Here is a 23363-nt window from a genome sequence, read left to right as displayed (position 1 = left end):
AGCTCTTTTCTGCCAACAATGCCTCCATCGAGAGAATTTTCAGTATTCAAAATCCGCAACATGTAGTCACCATCTTTATGGACAAATTCATCATCATAAAGTACCTCATCATATATTGGATCGCCAATTGACTCGGTCTCGTTTTCTTCATGCTGTATGAATTGAGACCCCAAATCAATATAAGGTGAGACGATGGAGATTTGGACTTCGTCGATAGATGAATCATGCTGCTGATTGCCGTCGGACAACGTGAGCTTTTGGTCTTCGATCAACGCTTCGTCCAAGCCTACTCTTCTTCGTTAGCATCGTCATAAACTGGATTACCAAATATTTCGATCTTATCGTCATCTTCATCACCTCCCGTGATCGGACGATCGAAGAGTACTACTGATCGTACTCGATGTTGTCGAGATCCTCATCTTCATGGTTATCCTCACATCATCATAGGAGGAAGGGGGGACATAGAGGTGTTGCGAAGTCGGTGATCTTTTGAAGTTGTAGGCGGTGGTGGCTTGATCCTGAATTTCTCGAAACCAAACTTGTGCTTCGACATCTCTCCTCGATTGGAAATTAATGAATTTTCAAACGGATAATAAAGGAACTTATGACTTTTACGATCTTGCGCCTCAAACGCTGGAATAACTTTGTGACTTATCTCTATAGATCTTGAAGTATCTCCTTTCAAGTGCTATGATCACAGTGCGAGGTTTCTTTAGTCGGAACCTGCCTATCACGACCATGACTACGACAACGACGACGACTATCCATCGGATTTGAGAGCTGACTTTAATGAACTTGTGTTGGTAGATGCTAGTATAACTTTATAACTTGTCTCTGTAGATCAAGAATCTTGTCTTACGTGTAACGTTCAAGGTGTGAGACTTTCTCTGCGGGAACTTGTCTGTCACGACCATGATAACCACCATGACGACGATCCATCGGATCTAAAAGCTCTAATACTAATTGATGCCGGACAAAATAGTGATTATTCTAGAGGTGAAAGATTGGAGGAAAATTGAGAAGAGAACAAGTTTAAGAAATTGGAAAAATGGATAGAAGGTCGCGACGATGCCACTTCTAGGGTTTTTGTCTAAAAAGATAAATTTTATTAATCAACCAAACAGCCTCTTAAACATCAACTTACAAGATGCTTATATAGACTTAGACCCTAAGAAAGATTCCTAATAAAAGAGAAAATTTCTTAACAAACTTGAAAAGAAAGATTTCTAAAAAAAGAAAAATTTCTTAACAAACTCGAAATCCTAAAAATCCTAAATGGATTTAAAAATTCTAAAATAAAAAATAGAAAATTTTAAAACTATTCTAAATACCAAAAATTCTAAAAATTACTAAGAATAAAATTTATCAAAATTAATAATAAAAATCTTCAAATCATCCTGTATCAAGAACCCTAGATGTTGTCGGAGTAAAGGATTGTCAACAAGGGTGTTCTAGTGCATTGTAGATTCTTATCTAAGATTTGTATCATTTGATGATGCCATATGAATCTCTAGAACATGTGAAGTGTATGGCTAACCCAATATGAAAGTTTTGTAAGGGAACTAGAGTCAGCTACCATGAGACAAAAGATCTTCTTTCTAAAGAGATTTGATTTGGAACTATTATATGTCGAAGGTCCAATATTAAAATCATTTTAGAGGTTTCCCTTACTTTGTCCATGTCAACAAACAATTCAAATGTATTTTGCTTAAATGGAGTTGGAGGTATTGTGAGCTAGAAGAGTTCAAAACAAGACACAGTTGTTGATTCTATATAGAGGTTGAGTATATTACTGCTTCTAATACAACAAAAGAGACTGTTTGGATCAGAAAATTTATTATAGAGCTTGGTATAGTTCCTAATATAGCAAACTCAATAGACCTTTATTGTGATAATAATGGGGCAATTACATAGGCTAAGGAACTTCACTCTTATCAATGATCCAAGCACATACTACGACGGTTTCATCTCATTCGAGAGATCATTTATAGAGGAGATGTGAGGATATGCAGAGTATCGATTGATGTTAACATTGCAGATCCTTTGACCAAGGCTTTGGCACAAAGGAAGCATGATGGTCACACTAGGTCACTATGTATTAAATATTTCAGTGATTGGCATTAATGCTAGTGGGAGATTATTAGTGTTAGCCCTTAGAGCCAATTATGAGATGATTGATAATAAAAATTTTGTATTATATTTCATTAATAAAAAATAAAATTTATGGTTATTATATTTACTTCAGATCTATGATAGATGAATAAGTATAATAATGTCCTAAGGTAGTGGATTTTAGTATATGGCATATTAATTGGTTGAATTGATAGTGGCAAACTATAGATATATATAAAACACTTCTCTTAATTATTCCTAACTAAGCTTTAATATACAAGGGCAATATTAATGCATTAAGACTAACATGTAGGTCAACTGATAACTTAATATCACTAGTCATGGATATGAGATATCAAGTTGACACATGGGTATATATTAAAGAATATATATTAAATTGAACCACCATGAGAATGTTTCATAGATCGTTATATGAGTATTATAAATATTCTCATAGTGACTATTAATATAAATAGTCTTTAGATTTGAAGTCACTATGGTTCCCTACATTAGGGTTGTGTATTTTAGTATCAACAAACGCTTTTTATAATAAGGTGGACTATAAAGTCAATCACTAAGTATGTTATGTGGAGACATGTGAGTGATGTAGATGGGATCTGTCCCTTCCATATGGAAGTGATATCTATGAGCTCCTTGATTAAGTTGGACTACTAAAATGTATGGTCATGCTCAAATAAGTCAATATAAGATATTGAGCTCATTTGGTTAAGTGAGTCTAATTAGAGATCAAGAAACACAAAGATTGATAAGGGGATGACATGATCTATTGTTACGCCCCGGGAGACGGCTTTCCGAGAAATTTCGGCAGCATCTCCCCTGTAACAATGGACTTTCCCTGAATACATACACATATATAAGGCCCACACGGCCAATCCATAACAGGCTATGGATTTATACAAGTAAAATAGAAATAAATGTGACCCACACGGCCACTCAACACATCCTACTATAGTATCACAACCACGCATGTATATCAAATCCGACCATAAATTCGATAAACAACTCGAAATGGAAATCAAAAATATCGGATCAGCGGAAAAACCAAGTACTGAAGGAAAAACACATCCAAGAAGTCTAATAAGTCCGAATACATGTAAACTGTAAAGTAAATAAACCGAAACATGGTTCGGGACTAGCAGTGCAGCTCTCCAGACGGCCTCAACCTGAAACAGATACAGGTAAACGGGGTGAGTTCCAAAAGAAACTCAGCGGGTATCTAGCAGATATGTGTATAAAAGCTATCAACAGTAATAACATGCTGTACAGTCTACTGGAAGGTAAATAAGGTAGAAAACTGAACAACAGTAGATCTGTACATACCAGAGTCCGATAAACAATAGTAAGGTGAAAGGGAATCCCCAAACCAACACATAGGTATCCTGTGCATGCATGTCATCCAAGTGCATCAAACAAGTGCAGCAATCACAAACAAATGCAATAGTGCAGTATGCACATGGTGCAATGCATGTCCTGGTCACCCCTGACGCCAGTCGGATCAGTCACCCCTCTAGTGGTGAGGTCGCGTGGGAGCCAAAACCCGTCTGAGTACTCATCCACAGTGGTGAAGTCGTCGAGTGGGTAGGGCTGTGACCTCTGTGCACTCTGCCGTCACTGCTCCTGCGTGACCGAGTGGACAGGATGTCCTCAAGGTGTACACCTATCCTGGTACCCAAATCATAAGTGGGCGAGCAAGCTCTCATCTCCTGGTCACAATGACAGAGGAGGGATCCCTGTAATGCTACCACGCTATGAAACCACTATCCTGGGTGGCCTAGCGGAGCTCCTATCAGGGCAAGTATGCACCAACCTAAAGGTTCCACTAACCCATGAGCGGAGTGTGTGTATAAATCATATACGAGTGACGGGCTCAAACTGTGCTACCTATAATAGGAGCGACTCGACTAAAATAGGAGCAGGAGCCGATGATCACAAGACATGCAATTATACACACCCTTTGGTTGGTAGCCCGCATGTAACTGACGCCGGACTCAACAACAATGGAATCCCGCACGTCAGTATGCAATATATGCAAGCATGATGTATGACACTAGTCCATGCAGCATATATCCAACTACATATCCATAAGTATAGTCCATGCACCACCTATCCAACTACCAGTCCATGTCATAAGCTCCAATAACCATAATGAGGTAAAGTCTCATATTTATCACAAACACCGATACAGAATAAACTAAAACAAGCTAAGACATGTGAACAGGTATCAGGTGGTATCAAACTCAATAAGTATCAGATAATCAAACATGGCAAGGGTATCAGATGATCTCAAAAGGAGTAAATAACTGATAACCACAATATGAGTAAGTATCCAATACTATCAAATAGCACTAATGACTGGTATAGAAAGCAGATCATGGTATCAAGTAAGATAGATACAAACAGGATCATGGATTACTGATAGCATGCAATACACATATCAATAAAGACATATCTATAAAAGATAAGTCAAGGTACCCGCCTGCCAAGATAGGTTGCGTGTAATCGTAGAGAAATCCAATAACCGCAACCAACTAATAGTCGGATCCAAGTCCTGCGGTTAAAGTTACTGTCCATAAATACCAGAATATATATATATATATATGTATCCAACCCAAAAGTAAACTCTAATTGAATCTAGGGTTACATTTCCTGAATCATCCTATTTTATCCGATTCTAACAATATCGCAATCACAATATCCCAAAACCACCACATCTAGATCAATCAACTTGATCAATCTCACATAACCTGTATCCCACAACAGGTCAGTCGGAATCCACCCAATATGTCCAAATCTATCAACATACAATCCAAATGAAAACATAATCAGCCCCTTACCTTTAATCCAACACTGTCCGATCACAACCCTTATTCTCTTTCCTTCAGTTTCACCCCAACCCTTCTTCCCCAATCTGCCGACAGACAACCATCCAATAATCATACCAACACAAATCATAGCATAACAAACCAAACTCCAAAGATATACTCACATCTCACCAGCGAGAATGCAGTTGAAATCGTAGTTCACGACATCGGCAGTGGGAACTCACGAGATGGAAAGACCTCTGGTGGAAATCAGCAATCTCAACAAGGAATGACCGGCCTTCTCCTCTTCGGTTCTTCTTCTTCTTCGCGGCAGCAAACCAACAAAGCTCCTGCTCGGTCTGCTCCATACTCAACCCATCGAAATCCAAACTCACAATCAAGAACCAACCTAAGATTTAACCAGATCTAGATCACCCTTACCTCTCGGCTTCCTTCCCTTCCGATTTACCGCCGCCGCAAGCTGCCGTCGCCGCCGATTCAAGCTTCCCTCGGCGAGATCTAACCCCTCCGTTCAAGCCTAGGTCACCGCGTTCCCTCCTTGGCTCCCAGCTCCGGCTTTGGGTGGCGAACTCTCTCGGCGTCGGCGGAAGGATGAAGCGGCGCTCGCGATCGGGAGGAGGCGGAAGACGCGAGGAGAGGTGCTACTGTAGCATCCTTATAGGGTGGGTTTTTGGTTAACGGGTAGGGTAGGATCCCATAACCCATTAACCTTAAACCATTTGTAAAATACGGTAAAATAAAAAAAAGGGTTAATGGATTTCGGGTTTAAAAACCCGAAACCCATTAGGAATCCCTAACCCCCCTACGGCGCTACTTCTTCCGCCCAAAAACGCTCGAGCGTTTTCCCTTCTTCTCCGCGTGAAACCAACGTTGCATCTTCTTCTTCTTTCCTGGCCGATCGCGACGCAGCACTCCTCTTCTCCTTCTCCTTCTTCCGCGCGAGCCCTCGAGTGTTTTCCTTCTGCCTGACGCCGCGGAGACGTCGCTGCTGCCGCGTTGAGACGTCGTTCGTCTGCCGCTTTTGCCTCGCTCGAGGACAGCCGCTGCCACCGTCGCGTTCGGGTTTCCCCCAACGCTCTTCCCCTCTCCCTCGGTTGTGTGCCCTATCCGCAGTTTTCAACCGCTCCATCGTCGCCGGTGGTTTAGGGCTCGGATCGGTCTTATTTGGTAAGGGCTGAAATTCTAATTGGTTGTGATGGATTCCTTTTGGTTTCTGGGATTTTTCGGTTGGTCTCTGAAGGTTGCTTTGGATTCGGCAGATCAATCGGCGGAGCGTGGCGATTCTGGATCACAGCGGGTTGGATCTGGGCAGAGCGTGCTAGGGTTTTTGATCCATTAGGTAAACTTCGTTATGGCTTTGTTGGATTCATTTTGGTTAGCTTCCGATTAGCAATGAAGTTAAGGAATCGGTTGGGATGTATGGGTTGGGTTGTTCGTGAATTTCTTTTAGTGAAAGTCCACACAGTTTCTCATCCTAAATGCTGTTTTAATTTGGATGGTATTATGAAATCAATTTAAGGACATGGAACTCTGGATTTTTCGGCAATATTTATTGTTGCTAGTAATTAGGATTTATGACCTTCTGGATGAGTTGTCACTGGTGGTTCTTGAGATAATGTGCCATTGTTCGCCCCCTCGAGCTACTGCTCTTGCTTATTAGAAACTGAAATATACGGATACTAATAAGGTTTTGTTATTTACAGCTCTATTTTCTGTTGTTATTACTGCTACATGGTAAGGTTGTTTCCATTGAAATGATTTAACTAAATAGACAATATAATGATAAATTTCCTGGTGAGAATAGCTATCTTATTTTATGTCGAGCAAGGATTCAAGGGCAAATCAAGAGCAAATAGGGTCTGGTCTGACCGAGGCAGAAATTCCTTTGCTTGAAATAAATTAGCCTGGATGCTCCTGGTTTTGCCATCTACTGGAAAGTTTTAGGATTTTTGGGGTAGATTGAAAATAAAATAATGATTAAAATGAATAGGACTAACTAGGATCGGACTTGATGTGATTTAAATTTCTTATTTTATTAAATCACCTTGATATGTAAGTAGCTAAGATTAAGTCCATGATACAGGATATTGACTTGCGGATTTTCTGGACGGAGGTTCTTAGCGAATACAGACTGCTTTAAAAGGCGGGTATTTTATTGTGATATGTATAGATTACTATTACTGGCAGTAATTTTGTTTGCTTGCATATGTCTATGTTGAGCATTTATCACCTCTTGTTATTGGTACCATGTTGTTGTCTACTATTCATTTGGCATATTAGCATCTTGATAGATTTACTGTTCATTGGATATATGTCATCTTATTTCTGTTGCATATACTATGGTTACGTAGCATCTCTGCATTATTACATGCTGGCCAGCATTCTGTCCACTCGGTCACGCAGTAGCAGTGACGTCAGAGTGCACAGAAGTCACCACCATATCCACGCGACCTCACCATTTGAGTGTGATGGATCAGACGGGCATAGTTCCCACGCGACCTCACATATGGGTGATGGATCAGACGGGTATGATACAGTTCCCACGCGACCTCACCATTTGAGTGTGATGGATCAGACGGGCATAGTTCCCACGCGACCTCACATATGGGTGATGGATCAGACGGGCATCAGGGTGACCAGGACATGTCATATCTACATGTTGCATATTGCATGATTACACTTGCCTTTGGTTATGTTTATTGTATTTGGTTATTGCACATGTTTGACATGCACTTACAGGAGGCTTGATATTTTGTTATGGACTACTTTACATGGTTATCGGGTACTAGTATGTACATTTCTTTTTGTTTTTCAGTTATGCATTCTTATTACCTTCAGTAGATTATACATGCATGACTATTACTGCTAGGGATAGTTTATTATACATGTCTACTATATACCCGCTGAGTTCATTGAACTCATCCCGTTGGATTATCATTCTTTTCAGGTTGATGTCAGTCTTGGAGAGCCGCCCTGCTAGTCCCCTTGGCGACAAAGTTGGTTTTAGTTCGCTTATGGTATTCTGTATGGTTGTTTTGTTATCGTACTCTTGGTGTTTACTTTCATTGTAGTATTTGGATTCGGTATATTGGTTGGTTGGGCAGGTTTTCTCTTTGGTATTCCTATCGAATATGTTTTCTATGCTAGAGTGTGAATCATCTTATATTTTGATATTTATCTTATGGTGTGCATTCGTATGTGACATTGTTGTTACTTTATTTTGTTTATCTATCGTTATAATTTCATAGATTGTTATGGATAGGCTGTGTTGGCCTTATTGTTATATATGTATTCAGGGTAATTGTCAGCGTTACAGGAGAGATGCTGTCGAAAATTTCGAACATCCGTCTCCTGGGGCGTGACACAGCTTCATCCTTGGAGTTCCTCCAAGACTTCTCACCACCTAAAATTACTCTCTAAGATTCTCCTTTTCAAACATCCAGCCACCCTTGACATGCTTAAACTTACCCTTACCTAACATCCAATTAGAACTAATTACTAGATAGACTTATCACCCTTCCCAAGCCTCCGGTCACCTTGACCTACTTAGACTTTTCCTTTCCTAACCTCTAGTTATAGGACTAGTCACTTGAAAAACTTCTTATTTTTGCCTAACCTCTAGTTAGAACTTCCTTTGTTAGTCATCTAGTCAACCTTATCCTAACTAGACTTCTCCTTATTAGTCATTAATGGAGTGTGCTTTTGAGATTTATTTTTTATTTGTTTATATTTGTCATGCACACCCTTCAAAATTAAAATTTATAATTAACCACAACCCCTAATTGTCACTTAGGTAGCCATAGATTGGTCTCTCTTATGGAATCAATGATAGGGAAGTTGTCCTAGACAACATGGCAAGAGATTTTTATTGTTGACATTAATGAATTCATCCTAATTATTCACAAAATCTTGTTATTAACAATTCAATAATGTAACATACAATCATCCAACTATACAAAATTAACTAATGAACATTAATTATACATAATTTATAAATTAATACCTATTGTACATCCTACTCACAAATTTATTCAAACAACACCCAAATTAATAATCTCATCCCAAGTCACATAATTACAATTAAATCCTAAGAGTTAACACAATTACATTTAAGTACAACACTTTCACCAATCTACAATTTATTCAACTAGACATTTACCACTAAATCTAAGTTATCTAAACATCTAATTCACTTAAACCAAATCACATTTAGGTTATACAATTCAATTTCATTTCTATTCACTTCAAAACAAGTAACAAACACATGACATTATCAACATTCTAAACAAGAATATTATTAACTCACCATAGCATTTCCATTACCTATACATCAAACAACAAATCACATGGTTCAATTACAAACACATTCAACAACCAAACATGCTTTGTCACCATCAATTTCAATCCACGAACAGAATCAACTCAAGAACAAGTTTATACAAACATCCATTGCAAACATCAAACACAAAGCTAAACAACATACTATGTTCCATTCAACAACAATAAACAAACCTATCATGTTCCATTACCAACAACAATAAAACAATATATCAAGTTCCATTTCCACAATTGCAAAAGAACAGATTTATTTATACAACTCAACCAACAATCTATGATTCTCTAAACCATCCTAATCAATAACAGCTTCACATCCTTCCATTTCAAGCATCATAGATCAAATATAGCTAACACGAACAAATCAGAGAATCAAACAATTAATGAGAATTTTTATCTTAATCTCTGATCAGAACAATGAACAAACACAAATTAAGAGCTAGGGTTAAGAAGTAGGTTTTCCCAATTTGACACAAAATGAAGAACTCGACATCACTCTCAGTTGAATCGCGCCAACAGGAACTGAAGACTCTCGCCAGAGCAAACCACTCACGATGGGATATGATCGGAGAAGACAAGAGCCGAAATCCTTCCTCTGCTCTAATCCCCTGCTGCAAACCACAGATAGAGAATCAAAAGAAAGAAAACTAAACTCCTTACCTTGCATTCTCCGTTGGCTGACGGATGGTCGGAGCTGAACAGAGACCCCCTGCTACAAACCACAGACAGGAAGTTTGACCTCAGTGGATGCAAAGGGATAGGGATACCGTCGACCACCACTCGCAAGAGTAAACCGCTCACGGCGGGCGATACGCGATCGGAGGGGGTAAAGAAGTCTCTCGCCAGAGCAAATCACTCATGACGAGGTCTCCTGCGGCTTGTTAACGCTCGTCAACCCTCGATGGGATTGCCCACTGTCACGCTGTTGCCGATCGAGGAAGAAGAAGATGATGGAGAAGGGCAGTTGGGAGGGAGCTCAGCGAGGAAGAAGATCATGGGGGAGAAGCTACAGCGTCGCCATTGGGAAAAACCTAATGAATTCGGCCGAGCCCCCCTTGTACGTTGAACTCGAATCGCCTTTTAAAGCCAGACGTGAACCAGACCTGAACCAAACTTGAACCAGATTGGGTTTAAACCAAACCATGAATCGGTCTAATTTTTTCCAAATTGGATCTTTTCGTGGGCTTTTTGAATTGGTTTTCTTGGCTTGATTCCAAATCTTTGTAATTAGGCTTGATTGTAATTATTTACAAATTATTATCTTCATCCTAATTTCTTGCAAAATCAACTACTATAAATTAATAACCATTAATTACCTCAAATTAATAAGAAATAAGATGAATACCTCAAATAAATTCAAGTTAAGGAAATAGACTAGAAACCCAATTTATGATACAGAAAAGGATTGAAACACTGTGATTTAACCCTAATTTATCATGTCCTAAAGTCACTTATCAATCATCTAGTCAACTTTGACTTGATTAGACTTCACTCATATCCAAACATCAGGTCCTGTTTGGATCAACCCTTGGTCAAACTGACTAGACAAATGTTTCTCCAAGATAGGGAACCTTAGGAGAGAGTTATTTCCAATGAGCCATCGAGATTCTTTCTAATAAGGAACTTAGAGATCAATTTGAAGATGACTATGGACACCACGACTAAGCATCCTCTCTCTTTTCTCTTTGATCAGAGTGGTAGAATACTATTCTTCATGTCTTTTATTTATACCTCCATCTCCACTAAAAAAGCGATCACTTTAGTAAGGTTACCTTGAAAGTAGATATCACATTTAGATAAAGGCACCAGTATTATTTAAGAGAAGATATCAGATACCTCAAGATAGACCACCTTCATAATTATCAATCACAGAGGTAAAAGAGTGAGTCATATTTAGGGTGTCAATGATCATCGATGTGAAACTGAAGTCTTAGAATTATTTTCAAAAATCAATTTTTCCCCATAACTCTTTTTGCTTTCTTAGTTCATTTTCCTTCTCACATTGACACCTAGTAGTACATCATGACCTCCAATTAACTAAAAAATCACAGTTGATTCCAGAATCATTTTCAAATCCTTTAACAACTACAGTTGTTCGCACGTCTGTTCCTTTCACTCATCTTATACCCGCTTAGTTTAGGACATAATCTATGTGTCAGTCTCTACTAGGCTGACTACATCACATCTAACCCAAGCTGTAGTTTCTTGTCCTACGGATTCAAGTTACTCAAAACATATGTCCAAGAGGGTCATCCTTTTGATATGTTTTTGCCAAAAACTTACGAGTAACAATCCTGACAAGTGGTCATAGGATATACGTCTTCTAATAAAAAGATTGGTGAAGCCTCTATTGGCTACTCAATTACCTTTAGACACTTCAACTTATACCCAATCATCCCGGGTCCACACCTCTGCAGAGATGTTTGTCTTAAGATGTTAAAGTATAAGTTTCTATGACCAAGATGACTTGAATACCTCAAGTCGAAGGAAACTTACACTCGAGCTATAATGAGATCTACATAGACATGTATAGAACTACATGAAACCTCATGGCAGGTCACTTTCGATAAACTAATTACTCTTAATCAACATCCATATGTTAACTCTCAACATTTCAAATGTTTCCAGCTAATAAGATCGGCTGCTTAGTGAAACCAAGGAGTCTAACATATGCTAGTCTTATAGAATCGATAATATTTAGTCTTATCAATTCATCGACTAGGAAATATTTCAATATGTATATAATTACACATATAAAGATACCCACTAATTATGATCAGACCATAATTTCTCTCATGCTATGTATTGTATTATGGACCTCAGTAATTAAATTTAAGATCAAATCAAATATATAGAGATATACTTAAATAGTGATTTTATTTATTCAATAAATAGTATATTTTCTAAGACGATTGCCTTAGAACACTTTTCAAATATAATAATATCGATTACCTTAGGATAAACTATCTGCAAGCATAATTTAACATTAAGGTAAGAGAGAAAATCACAACTAAATTATTTCAAGTATTGTCGTAACCGAAGTCGTGGCAAAACCGAAGTCTAAGTATTGTCTCAAGAATTAATTTTCTCATTAATTTTCATGAAGTCTTTTTAATTTACTTTTACAATAATTTTCTCAATTGGATTTATCTAGATAGTATATTTTGCATGTAAACTAGTATTTGACATGCAATCATACAGGACGATAATTTTATTATTTGATGACGACCATGCACTTGTGGTGCATAACCATCATCTGCCTTTTGTGAGGTTGTGACCAAGTTTGCGCTTTGCGAGCTCACAATGCCCACATTTGACCGCATGTTCTCTATGTGGTAGTAGTAACCAAGCCTAATCGCCATGAGGCGACGACAACCTCACGATGATGGCTAACCACTATGAGGTGTCTACGACCTTATGACCATACTTGGTTTCCATGAGGTAGACATGACCTCATGGTCGCAGTAGTCTTATAAAGACCTTAATTTGTCATCATCGTGACTATAATGTTATGATCACGACTAGAGCTGTCAATTTGGGTTAGGTCCATCAAATTAGCCCACCTCGTTAAAGAATTTAAGTGAGTTATGTTGAAATTTTATCCATTCATTTTAAAGCGGGTACAAGCTGATCGACACGTCTAGGCTCGTGACTCGCATAGATCAGTCTGTAGCAGGCTCGGGTTGCCCCACGAATTAAAATTTTTTTCTTCTAAAATTTAAAATTAAACTAGAAAACTTAATGAGCTCGTGGGCTTGACTCATCTAAATCACAATCCAAACTTAAAACTTTCAATCTTTTATATATATATTTTTTATTTTTTTAATAGGCTCATAGGTTGGTCTCGCTTAACCTGCAACCCGCATTAGGGTTGAGTTAGGTTGGGGATTTCATAATCCTGCTAGGATGGTGGGCCGGCCAGCTCCGCCCCGCCCCATCCACCTCGCCTTCGCCCCCACCCCTGCTCCTCGCCTTTGCCCCGCCATATGATGAATTTTTGATGGTCCGGTCCATTCCATCATGAATTGGTTTGTTTAACGACACTAATCACTATGTCACTGCGACCATGAGTTTGCAACTTAGTTGGTTGGGATTAGGATTAGAGATCACAACTCTTTTTAGAAGATGTAAAATTTATTTAGCTTAGTTTTGGATTAAAAAAAAATCTCAAAATAAATTCATGAACAAGTACTAAATTTATGTGTCTTTTATTTTTTTACTAGGTATTTATCTTGGTGTAAATTTTCCTTTCTCTTGGTGTAACACACACAGAGCACAACACAACAATAAGAAATATATGAATTACTTATGCACTCAAGGTTTGATTCTCATGCAACTTCCAATTATTAAGATAATTGAATTATCGTGTCAGGAGTGATTTATATTTTTAAATTTATTTAATAGACAAATAAAAAAATTATTCATCTTCAAAATTAATTAGATATAAATTTAAATATCTGAATTTTAAAAAGGTTTTTAATTAGATGTAAATTTAAATATCTGGATTTAAAAAAAAAAACTTGGACTAACTGCCCGTCCGGTCCCACCCACACTGCCCGAAGTCCACGCAAGTTTCGTGTTCGCAGCGGTCAGAGCAAAGATCGGCAGGCGACGACCGCCCTCCTTAACAAGTTACCACTACCATTGATCACGTGCTCATCTCGTGCCGTCGTGCCGGCTCGATTTCCCTTTCCCTTCTTTCTCCCTGCACTGGAAGGGTCCCCGCGCCCACCCCGACCGCAGCTATTTCAACGCGACATCGCAAATCAGATCAGGCGGAGGAGGCGTCGAGATCGGAAGAAGGAAAAAGCTCCTCCGTTTCTCTCACCATTCCTCTTCCACGCTTCCCCTTTCCTTTCTTTTCGCGATCGTATTCACGTGCCCTCCCTTCTCTGGTTTCGTCCCGATTCCTCCATGGAACAGCTCGTCAATTTTATCATAAGGCCCCCCAGGTGCGGAACTGTCTCACGGATGTCTACTTCTTTATTCCTTGTATTTATTTCGTGCATGGATTGATTGGATAGGGCATCTATGTTTGATTTGTTGTCGAGATTTTTGATTCAGCATGTCGTAATCAATGATTCTAGATTAAATTTCACTCTGATTTTGATCTTTTCTCCTTCTTTAAACCTACAATTTCTACTGTGAAATATCAAATTGCCTTGATGAAAACATATTGCTGATAATGAAGTCGCCTAATCTGGAGCCAATACGACTGCAAATTGCACGTTCTTTTGTCAAATTTGACCCTATCATCTGAGATTAACCGATCTTTTGCTGTCTAATCTGAACCGATTTATCTCAGACATGATGAGGAGACGGACTCAATCTGTTTGTTCTTTATTATAAGTCAAAAAGGAATAGGTTTTTGGTTGTCTTCTAGAAACTATATTTCCAGTAGATAACTTATTTAAGTTTTTATTTATGTTTTCAAGAGCCTCTTTCCAATCTGTAGAAGGACTTGTCCCTTGAACTTGTTTTTCCAAGTCTAAAAGTTTATTTTTGATTACAGTTATTCTGTAATGAAGTGATGTTAATAAAGCTATTATTATGTTGTTTTGTTGGGCATGAATTTGATCATTTTTTCCAGGTAAATCAACTTTATAATATCCGTGGTCGTTTTATTTGGAGTATTGATAAGTATATTCTAAAGCTTCTTCGTAATGAGTATTTTCAAATTTAGTTTATTCATTTATACTTGAGGTCATCAAATATAGCATGTAAAGCTTGGATTGCTATGCCCATCTGAGTTTTATTCCTAGTGATCAGATATTTAAGTTCAAGTACAAGAGTTTGGAATTGCCCTTCAACTCCTTTAGGTTTGTTTTCTTCTATGAGTGTGGTTAAGGCTAGTATGTCTTGTTTAGATGATATACTATCCAACCTTAATTTACTGAACTTTGGTTAAGAGTTTCTTGTGATTGTTTTAAGTATTCTAGATTTACCCTTGAGGATTTCTAGAATTTGATTGTTCTTTGTAACTGATTCAGGTATTCTGTAGAATTTTTCTTGATGAAATTCTAACGAGCTTCCCAAACTGATAAGTAAATTAGTAATGGAATTTAGATGAGAGTTTTCTGAATGGAGATAATGATTGTGGGTTTTAGTGCTAGATCCAGATAGTATAGTTTTCTATTTTCTTGAAGAGAGCTAGAAGGAATCATAAACCAAAGTAAAAAGTCCAGAATCATTAAGGCTTTGATATTTTTAACGGCGGGTGTTTTAACAGTAAGACTTGAGGTGTTGTTGTGTTTTTAGAATATCTAAGAGTGACTAGAGAAATAAGCCTGAAAGCCTACCTAGGTTTCCTAGATCTTCTCTAGTTAAGGTTCTAATTAGGTGGCTTGTAGGTAGTGTTGAATACGACTAGGCACATAGGAAGGATACTTTCTCAGAGTATTCAATTTCTCACTTGGGAGCCTCACTTGTTAGGGAGCAACAAGAACCATAATGCTATGTTTTTCATACTTTACCCCGGCTTCTTCAGGATTTACTCAGGCTTCTCCTTGCCTTATTACCTTACTATAGCCTGCACAGGGTTTACAAGTAGTAAAAAGCTTAATGGTTCCATCCTCTCCCTTAGACAATTACCGTTCTATAGAGTATACTTGGATAAGGACCAATGATTCTTGAAATATCTACTCAAAGAAAAGCAGAGCCTTTTCTAGGCCTAGAAATGTTTTAAGCTGAAGATACCATTGAGTAATAATAGAAACTGAACATATTATAAAAGCTTGAACTTACAAAGATAGAGCAGCCACTTTCTTACTTCTGCTTCTTCTTCTCTTGCCCTTTTGTATTATTCTTACAATGAGTCTTATTTACAGAGGCGGACAAGCTTTCGGACTCCAAAGTTTATAAACTTTGCTAGATTAAAAGATAAGACTGACTCAACATTAGTACATAATGTAAGAGATAAGGCTTACTCAGCCTGAGTACATAATATCAAAAGTTTAGGGAATCTTGGATTCACCCAATGATTCTTGAAATATCTACTCAAAGAAAAGCAGAGCCTTTTCTAGGCCTAGAAATGTTTTAAGCTGAAGATACCATTGAGTAATAATAGAAACTGAACATATTATAAAAGCTTGAACTTACAAAGATAGAGCAGCCACTTTCTTACTTCTGCTTCTTCTTCTCTTGCCCTTTTGTATTATTCTTACAATGAGTCTTATTTACAGAGGCGGACAAGCTTTCGGACTCCAAAGTTTATAAACTTTGCTAGATTAAAAGATAAGACTGACTCAACATTAGTACATAATGTAAGAGATAAGGCTTGCTCAGCCTGAGTACATAATATCAAAAGTTTAGGGAATCTTGGATTCACCACTAGTCTTCTGATGGATTATTGAGATTCTTTTCTTCAACAAAGGTAAAGGGAATCTTGGATCCACCACTAGTCCTCTGATGGATTATTGAGATTCTTTTCTTCAACAAAGGTAAAAGTAATGGTCGACAATGGTGGGGAATGCTTCTTCTGAGCACTATCCCATTCTTCTTGTCTTTTTCTGTAATATTGGACCGGATTGGGATGCTCTGTGATGATTGGGAAAGGAAAAAAATTGAATACCCATTTCTTTTGGCCAGAATATTTTTTCAGTAGTAGTTTCTCCAGCTAATAAGAATTCTTGTAGATCTATGAGAGTATTCCATCCCCATCCTGATTCACATCCATCTGTTTCTAAAACTAGATAATCAGAATCAAGAGGTAAAGTAAGTACTGGAAGTTGTTTAACCATGTTTTTAATCTATTTCTTTAGATCTATATCTTGTTGGTTAAAGTATCTCTGTCCAGTCGTAGATGCCTTATTATATAGTGAACCACTTATCTTACTTATATCTTTTAGATATGGTCTTGCATAATTTAAAAGTCCTAGAAAAGATCTAAGAGTCTTTATGTCTTCCATCTTATCAGGAAAGTCAAGTATGTTGGTAGAGATATGGGCTTGGAGAATGATTTTTCCTTGTCCAATATTTGTTCCAAGATAGTCTATGTGAGTAAACGTCGTTTTCATCTTTTTCCTAGAAACAATTATTCTATGTTTATCAAAGAGATTAAGAACCATGTGAAGATGTGCATGGTATTCTTCCTTGGTTTTGATGAAGACCGATACATCATCTATATATACACAAGTAAAAGAAGATATCCCTTTAAACACATTGCCCATTTTTTTCTAAAAAATTTGAGAGGCTACTTTAAGTCCAAATGACATTACTAACCATTTGAAGTGTCCTTCTGGACAGGAGAAAGCTGTCCATTCAATGGAGTCTGGGTGCATTTTGACTTGTCAAAATCCAGATTTCATATCATTTTGAATACCATTTTGTTTTGTTTAGGAGTTAGTCTTTATCTAGTATTTTATAGTCGTCTTCTTGACAGTTGTCATTGAGACGTTTATAATTAAATATCATTCTAGACTGTCTTCTCTTCTATTCAGCTCCTTTGTTGACAATAAAAGTAGGACTTCTATGTCTAGATGTAGACTTTCGTATGGCACCAAGATCTAGTAATTGTTTAATGTGCATGGCACATTCTTTGGTTTCCTAGTTAGTATATTTTAAATCTTGCACTTTGATTGTAAGATCCGGGTTTATTATATTTAACTTACAGTAAACCTTGTCTTTTTCCCATTACATAATGGGATTTTCTCTATAATCTCAAGTTTTTCTAACCTAGAGATTAAGGAATCTAAGCTTTCCTGAGATTTATTAGGGTAAGTAAGTAAGTAGGATTGACATAGTCTTTAAGGACCTCAGTGTCTTGAGAATCTAAATGTTCTATAGAGGCAGGGCTAAAACAGCCATGTATGTTTAGTTTTCCTGATGGCAGAATACTTGTTTACTACAAGTTCTTGTAATTTTGTAGGAACACCCTTTTAGTGTAGAAGGTGCAGAAGGAGGTGGAGGATGTGCAGAAGGACGTGGATCACCACGCTGACCAGTGCTAACTGCTGATGGGTATTCGGTTCGGAGAAAACAGGAGCTATAACTGTTGTAGAAAGAAAAACTGCATATATCCTTAGTAAGGAGTAATGCTTGACCAGGAGCTATTAGGAAATTGAGTCCTAGAATGAAGTGAATATTCTTATGGGGAAGAGGTCTAACCCATAGTTGAGAAAGAGTAATAGGCTGACTGAAAGTGCCACAATTGGTATAAAACGTAGATGGATGTTTTTAACGAATCAATTACAAGTTAGCTTTTCACTAATGGTAGAAGAGCTTAATCAAATTTACTGGGAGAAAAGATCGTAGAAGAGCTTCATCAATAGTGGATGTAGTTGTTCCACTATCAAGAAAAGCGTGCAAAGTAAGTTCATGACCCTAAATGTTTAGGGTACATTAGACTCTGATGTCCACTTAGTGTCCAAATTACAGATGCTGGGTGTTTTGAGAAACACAATATCCATATCGTCTTCTAGGATAACAATACCTTTCCCTTTTCCTAAGGGATCTATGTTATTTGAGTTGTCCTTATAGTTACTAGAATGGTTCTTTAGATTAGCTATATCAGCTTCAAGTAAGTTAATCCGGGTTTCAAGAACTGACACCCGTGTTTCTAGCAAGGTTTAAAATATCGTGCTGTGTTGAAGTTTCGGTCCCGAACCGGAACGATACAGTTTCGGTAACATATCGTATCGTGTCGGTATAGTTTCAGTATTTTTAAAATATAAAATATATTAATTAAAATAAAAAATTTAATCTAAATATTTAACAATAAAAAAATAAATTTTTTTGATAATTTTATAGGTTTTAATAAAGCCTATTTAAATTATCCCGAGCTATAGCTTTGAATTATAACTAGGAATTGATTATTAAAACCTAATTAAACTCTAAGTTTTAAAAACAAAAAAAAAAGAAAAATCGCAAACAGCTCGCGATCGGCCCGCGCGCGGAGTGTCACCAGGCCTTGGCGACGTCGCTGATCCCGGGCGGCGCCTTCGGCGGTGTCGCCAGCCCTGGGCAGGGCCTCCGGCGGCGTCGCCGAGGCCTCGCGACGCCTCCGGACGCGTCGTCGACTCGGGCGACGCCTTCGGAGGCGTTCCCCGGTTGGAAATTCTGTGTCGGCGCTGTGCCAGTGTCGGTGCCTCAGCAGAACGAAATTTTTCGTCCGTATCGCCCGATACGGCTCGAAATTTCAATCCTTGATTTCTAGTAGTGTATTTCGAGTGTTGCCTCTAAGATCCTCTAAGATCTGTTTTAGATAAAGATTGCAGATCTATATATTTTTATAGATTTTACAAGTTCCTCTGTAATCTATAGATGGATAAAATCCACAGATAAAACAAGAAATATTGTCAGTTCCGTCTCTAAGTATCCAATCATGTGGGCATCTACGATGGTCAGACCATAAGTCTATCAAATTTTGAGGGATGAATTGGGAGTACATTAAATCCTAGTCTACTGTTTGTTCCAACTGATTTTCTAACTTTGTTAGCTCTTGTTGGAATGGAGGACTAATCATTCCATATTTTTCAGTGAGCTCGTATGGATGTTGGATAAATGAGTTTATTAATGTATAATCTGTAGAAGAAGGAACTTCTTCTATATCTTCTACAAAAATGATTGAGTATATAGTGGATGCATTAGATACATTGGATTGTACCTCTATTAAGTCTAAATTTGTACAACCTACTAGTTTAGCTTCTCTAGTATAGAGATTCTTTAGTATTAGTGTAAGTCTTTTTAGGCTTGTATTTCCTAATATGTTTTTCTTTGTTCAGGTAAGGTTTTCTAGCCTTACTTTTCCTTAAGTAATAAGTAGTCTTTGTCTTGCTTTTAGGTTTTGGTATTATCATAGGTCGATTTCTTCTTTTTAGATGATTTGTTCCGTATTGTTGGAGAGTATAAATTTGACTACAGAAATCAGATTGTTGATTTTTTAACTTAAGAGTTAAAAAGGATTAGAGATATCGACTAAACTTTATGCTTAACTTTTTAAGCCTTATTATTATTATTATTATTAATTTTGCCTTTTCTTTATGTTAACACATTATGCTATATCCACTTTGAGGGAGGTTGGAGAGAAAGGAGAAGGTTCTAAGAAGGGGTAGGGGGAGAGAAGTTAGGATAGAGGAGTGATAAAATATTACCTACTTGGATGTGGTGGTAGTGATCATGGTTTCGAACCGCCGGTTCGACGGTTTAAAAAATTTCGACCCTTAACCTTCAAAGGTGGTTACAATTTAAGGTTTGGAACCACTGGTTATGATTCGATTCACGGTTCATGGTTCACGATGATTCAAGATTATTATTTATATTTTATTTTTTTAAAATATTTAAAAATTTATAAATGTGGAAATATTTAAAATTTAAAAAGGTATAAACTTATTTAAGTTGTCTATCTATCCACTTAGAGTATATAAAGGAATTAAAGTCATGTAGTTCGTTAGTTTATTCGGTGTCAAAATCTTCTATTTCGTCCTTTGAAAATTGCATTCCTTTTATTTTTTTGTAATTTTCGTCCAATCATCAAATATTATATGAGCTTCTAAAAAGTCAGGAGTCAAAGTAGATCGAGAAGAATATTATTCTAAATCCTAAACCATCTTTTTTTTGATACTAATGATTTTTTATCTAATATTAACTTTATTATATTTTAGTGTGATGAGATATATATATCTCATAAGTTATATCTTTTTATTAATTTTGTATGTTTGATGATAGTTGTTAGAATATTTAGAGATAAATATTCTGTTAGATATTCTGTTAAGGATAAATATTCTATTTTTCTTTTTTATAGAATAATTCTGCTAGAATAGGTCCCTATATTCGTGTATAAATAGAGGCTTATCTCTTGTAATAAAGTAAGATTCTATATTATTTTACATGGTATCAGAGCGAGGTTAGATTTAGGGTTATCCGCCCGAACCAATCCTCTTCCTTCTCTCTTTGTTCGCCACGCGTTTTCCTCGTGTGCGTTTCTGTTCGTCGTTTTTATCGACCGAATCGCGACTTCTTCTCTCGCGATCCCTATTTCGCTTTTCGATCGGATCGCGACTTCTCTCGCGATCCCTCTTCCGCCGACGACTTCTTCTCCTCTCGGCTCACTGCTTCCGGTTGTTAATTCCGAATCAACAAAGGTGATCCTTCAGGGGGCACCTCTAACAGCTGCCTTCCTCGTTGCACGTTTTCCTCGTCACGACGCAGCAATCGCAGCTGCTTCCTCGTCGCGCGTCTTCCTCGACGCGACGAGCAGCATGCCTTTCACGTCGCGCGTTTTCCTCGTCGCGACTCAGCAATCGCAGCAGCTTCCTCGTCGCGCGTCTTCCTTGACGCAACGAGCAGCACGTCTTCTTTGTCCCGCCTCCCACGTGCTGATCTCCTCCGTCGCCTTCCTCGTCGCGCGTTTTCCTCGTTGCGACGCAGCAATTGCAGCTGCTTCCTCGTCACACGTTTTCCTCATTGTGACGCAGCAATCGCAACGGCTTCCTCGTCGGACGTTTTCCTCGTCGTGACGCAGCAATCGCAACGGCTTCCTCGTCGCATGCTTTCCTCGTCGCGACGCAGCAATCGCAACGGCTTCCTCGTCGCATGTCTTCCTCGATGCGATGAGCAACACACCTTCCTCATCGCGCGTTTTCCTCGTCGCGACGTAGTAATCGCAGCGGCTTCCTCGTCGCGCGTCTTCCTCGACGCGACGAGCAACACATCTTCCTCGTCCTACCTCCCCGTGCAGATCGTCCAAGTTTTGTTGCTCCTTCAGCTTCCACTTAACAGTTGCTTCAAGAGTTAAGATTTGGAGAGGTTACACAAATGTCACTTATATGTGACAACCAAGCCGCTATGCATATCGTCTCAAATTCAATTTTTCATGAGAGGACAAAGTATATTGAAGTCGACTGTCACTTTGTCAGAGAAAAAGTCATATCTGGTGAAATATCTACTAGTTTTATTAACTCATAGGATCAACTAGCAGATATATTTACCAAGTCACTGAGCGGTCCTCGAATTGACTACATATGTAACAAGCTGGGTACATATGATTTGTATTCTCCAGCTTGAGGGGGAGTGTTAGAATATTTAGAGATAAATATTCTATTAGACATTCTGTTAAGGATAAATATTTTGTTTTTCTTTTTTATAGAATAATTCTCCTAGAATAGGTCCCTATATTCGTGTATAAATAGAGGCTTATCTTTTGTAATAAAGTAAGATTCCATATTATTTTACAATAGTCTTCACTATATATAATTTTATTATTAAAAAAATTATATCTGTTGATAAATTTATTATTAGATATATCATATAAGTCAAATAGTCTCTATAAACTCAATATTGAATGGATAAGAAAATAGAATAAGTCTAATGAGTAATCTATTAAGAGTTAAATGAGATTAATAAATTTAATGAATTAAAGGTAGAATAACTTCACATTAAAAAATTTAAGACAAATAGGTTGAAAAATTACCTTCAATAGGAAGGTAAAATAGTCCTACATTGAAAAATTTAAAGCAAATGAGTTAATTTATATTGAACCACACTATTAATATCACTAAAATATTATTAAATAAAGACTTTCATTGAAAAATCTAAAACAAAATTAAAAAATTAAAGTTTTTAAAAATAAATATTAGTGAATCAACAATTAACCGTTGGTCAAACTTTCGGTTTGCTTGTTCATTTGGGACCTGACCGACCTGTTTAGAGATGGGTCAGTTACGGGTTAGATCCATTGAACCAGATCAATAGGTAACCGGCCTATTGACTTGGTTTTGATTTCAAGCTAGGTCTAAATCGGACCCGATTTGTGGTTAGATTTATATGGAGGAGGGGAAGAAGGGGAAATTAAAAAAAATCATCTCTACCATTCAACATATTCTTCATTCTATTTGGAAAGTTGACAATGGTGGTCGATGTGCGGTGGTATAGCCATGATCCAATATTAGTTGGTGGTGGTTTGATGATTGGATCTGACAATCATTGTGGTCCTACCGTGGCTCGATGATGGTTTATAGTGGTTCTATCATCAACTTTGATATGTGGCGATGATTTGATGGTAAAATTTGGTGTCTAACAATGGTTTGACGAAAGCTAGTGATGGCCAATGATGGTGATGATTCAATGGTGTTTGGT

General features: G+C 37.6%; 1 protein-coding gene across 1 annotated transcript in view; it reads left to right on the top strand.

The window, feature by feature from the left end:
* The first annotated feature begins 14027 nt into the window (after positions 1-14027).
* The window catches only part of LOC141840607 (uncharacterized), a 58362-nt gene continuing 49026 nt past the window's right edge, over positions 14028-23363 (top strand). The window contains exon 1 of the mRNA XM_074728649.1: positions 14028-14242. Within this exon, the coding sequence (XP_074584750.1) occupies positions 14205-14242 (38 nt within the window). The 5' untranslated portion in view covers positions 14028-14204. The remainder of the gene's footprint in view (positions 14243-23363) is intronic.

This window comes from Curcuma longa, chromosome 1, assembly GCF_044706935.1.
Source record: "Curcuma longa cultivar G26 ecotype Majalengka, Jawa Barat chromosome 1, ITB_CL_G26_1.1, whole genome shotgun sequence".
Classification (NCBI taxonomy): domain Eukaryota; kingdom Viridiplantae; phylum Streptophyta; class Magnoliopsida; order Zingiberales; family Zingiberaceae; genus Curcuma; species Curcuma longa.
The sequence above is the reverse complement of the archived record's forward strand: the minus strand, read 5'-3'. Positions and strand labels throughout refer to the sequence as shown.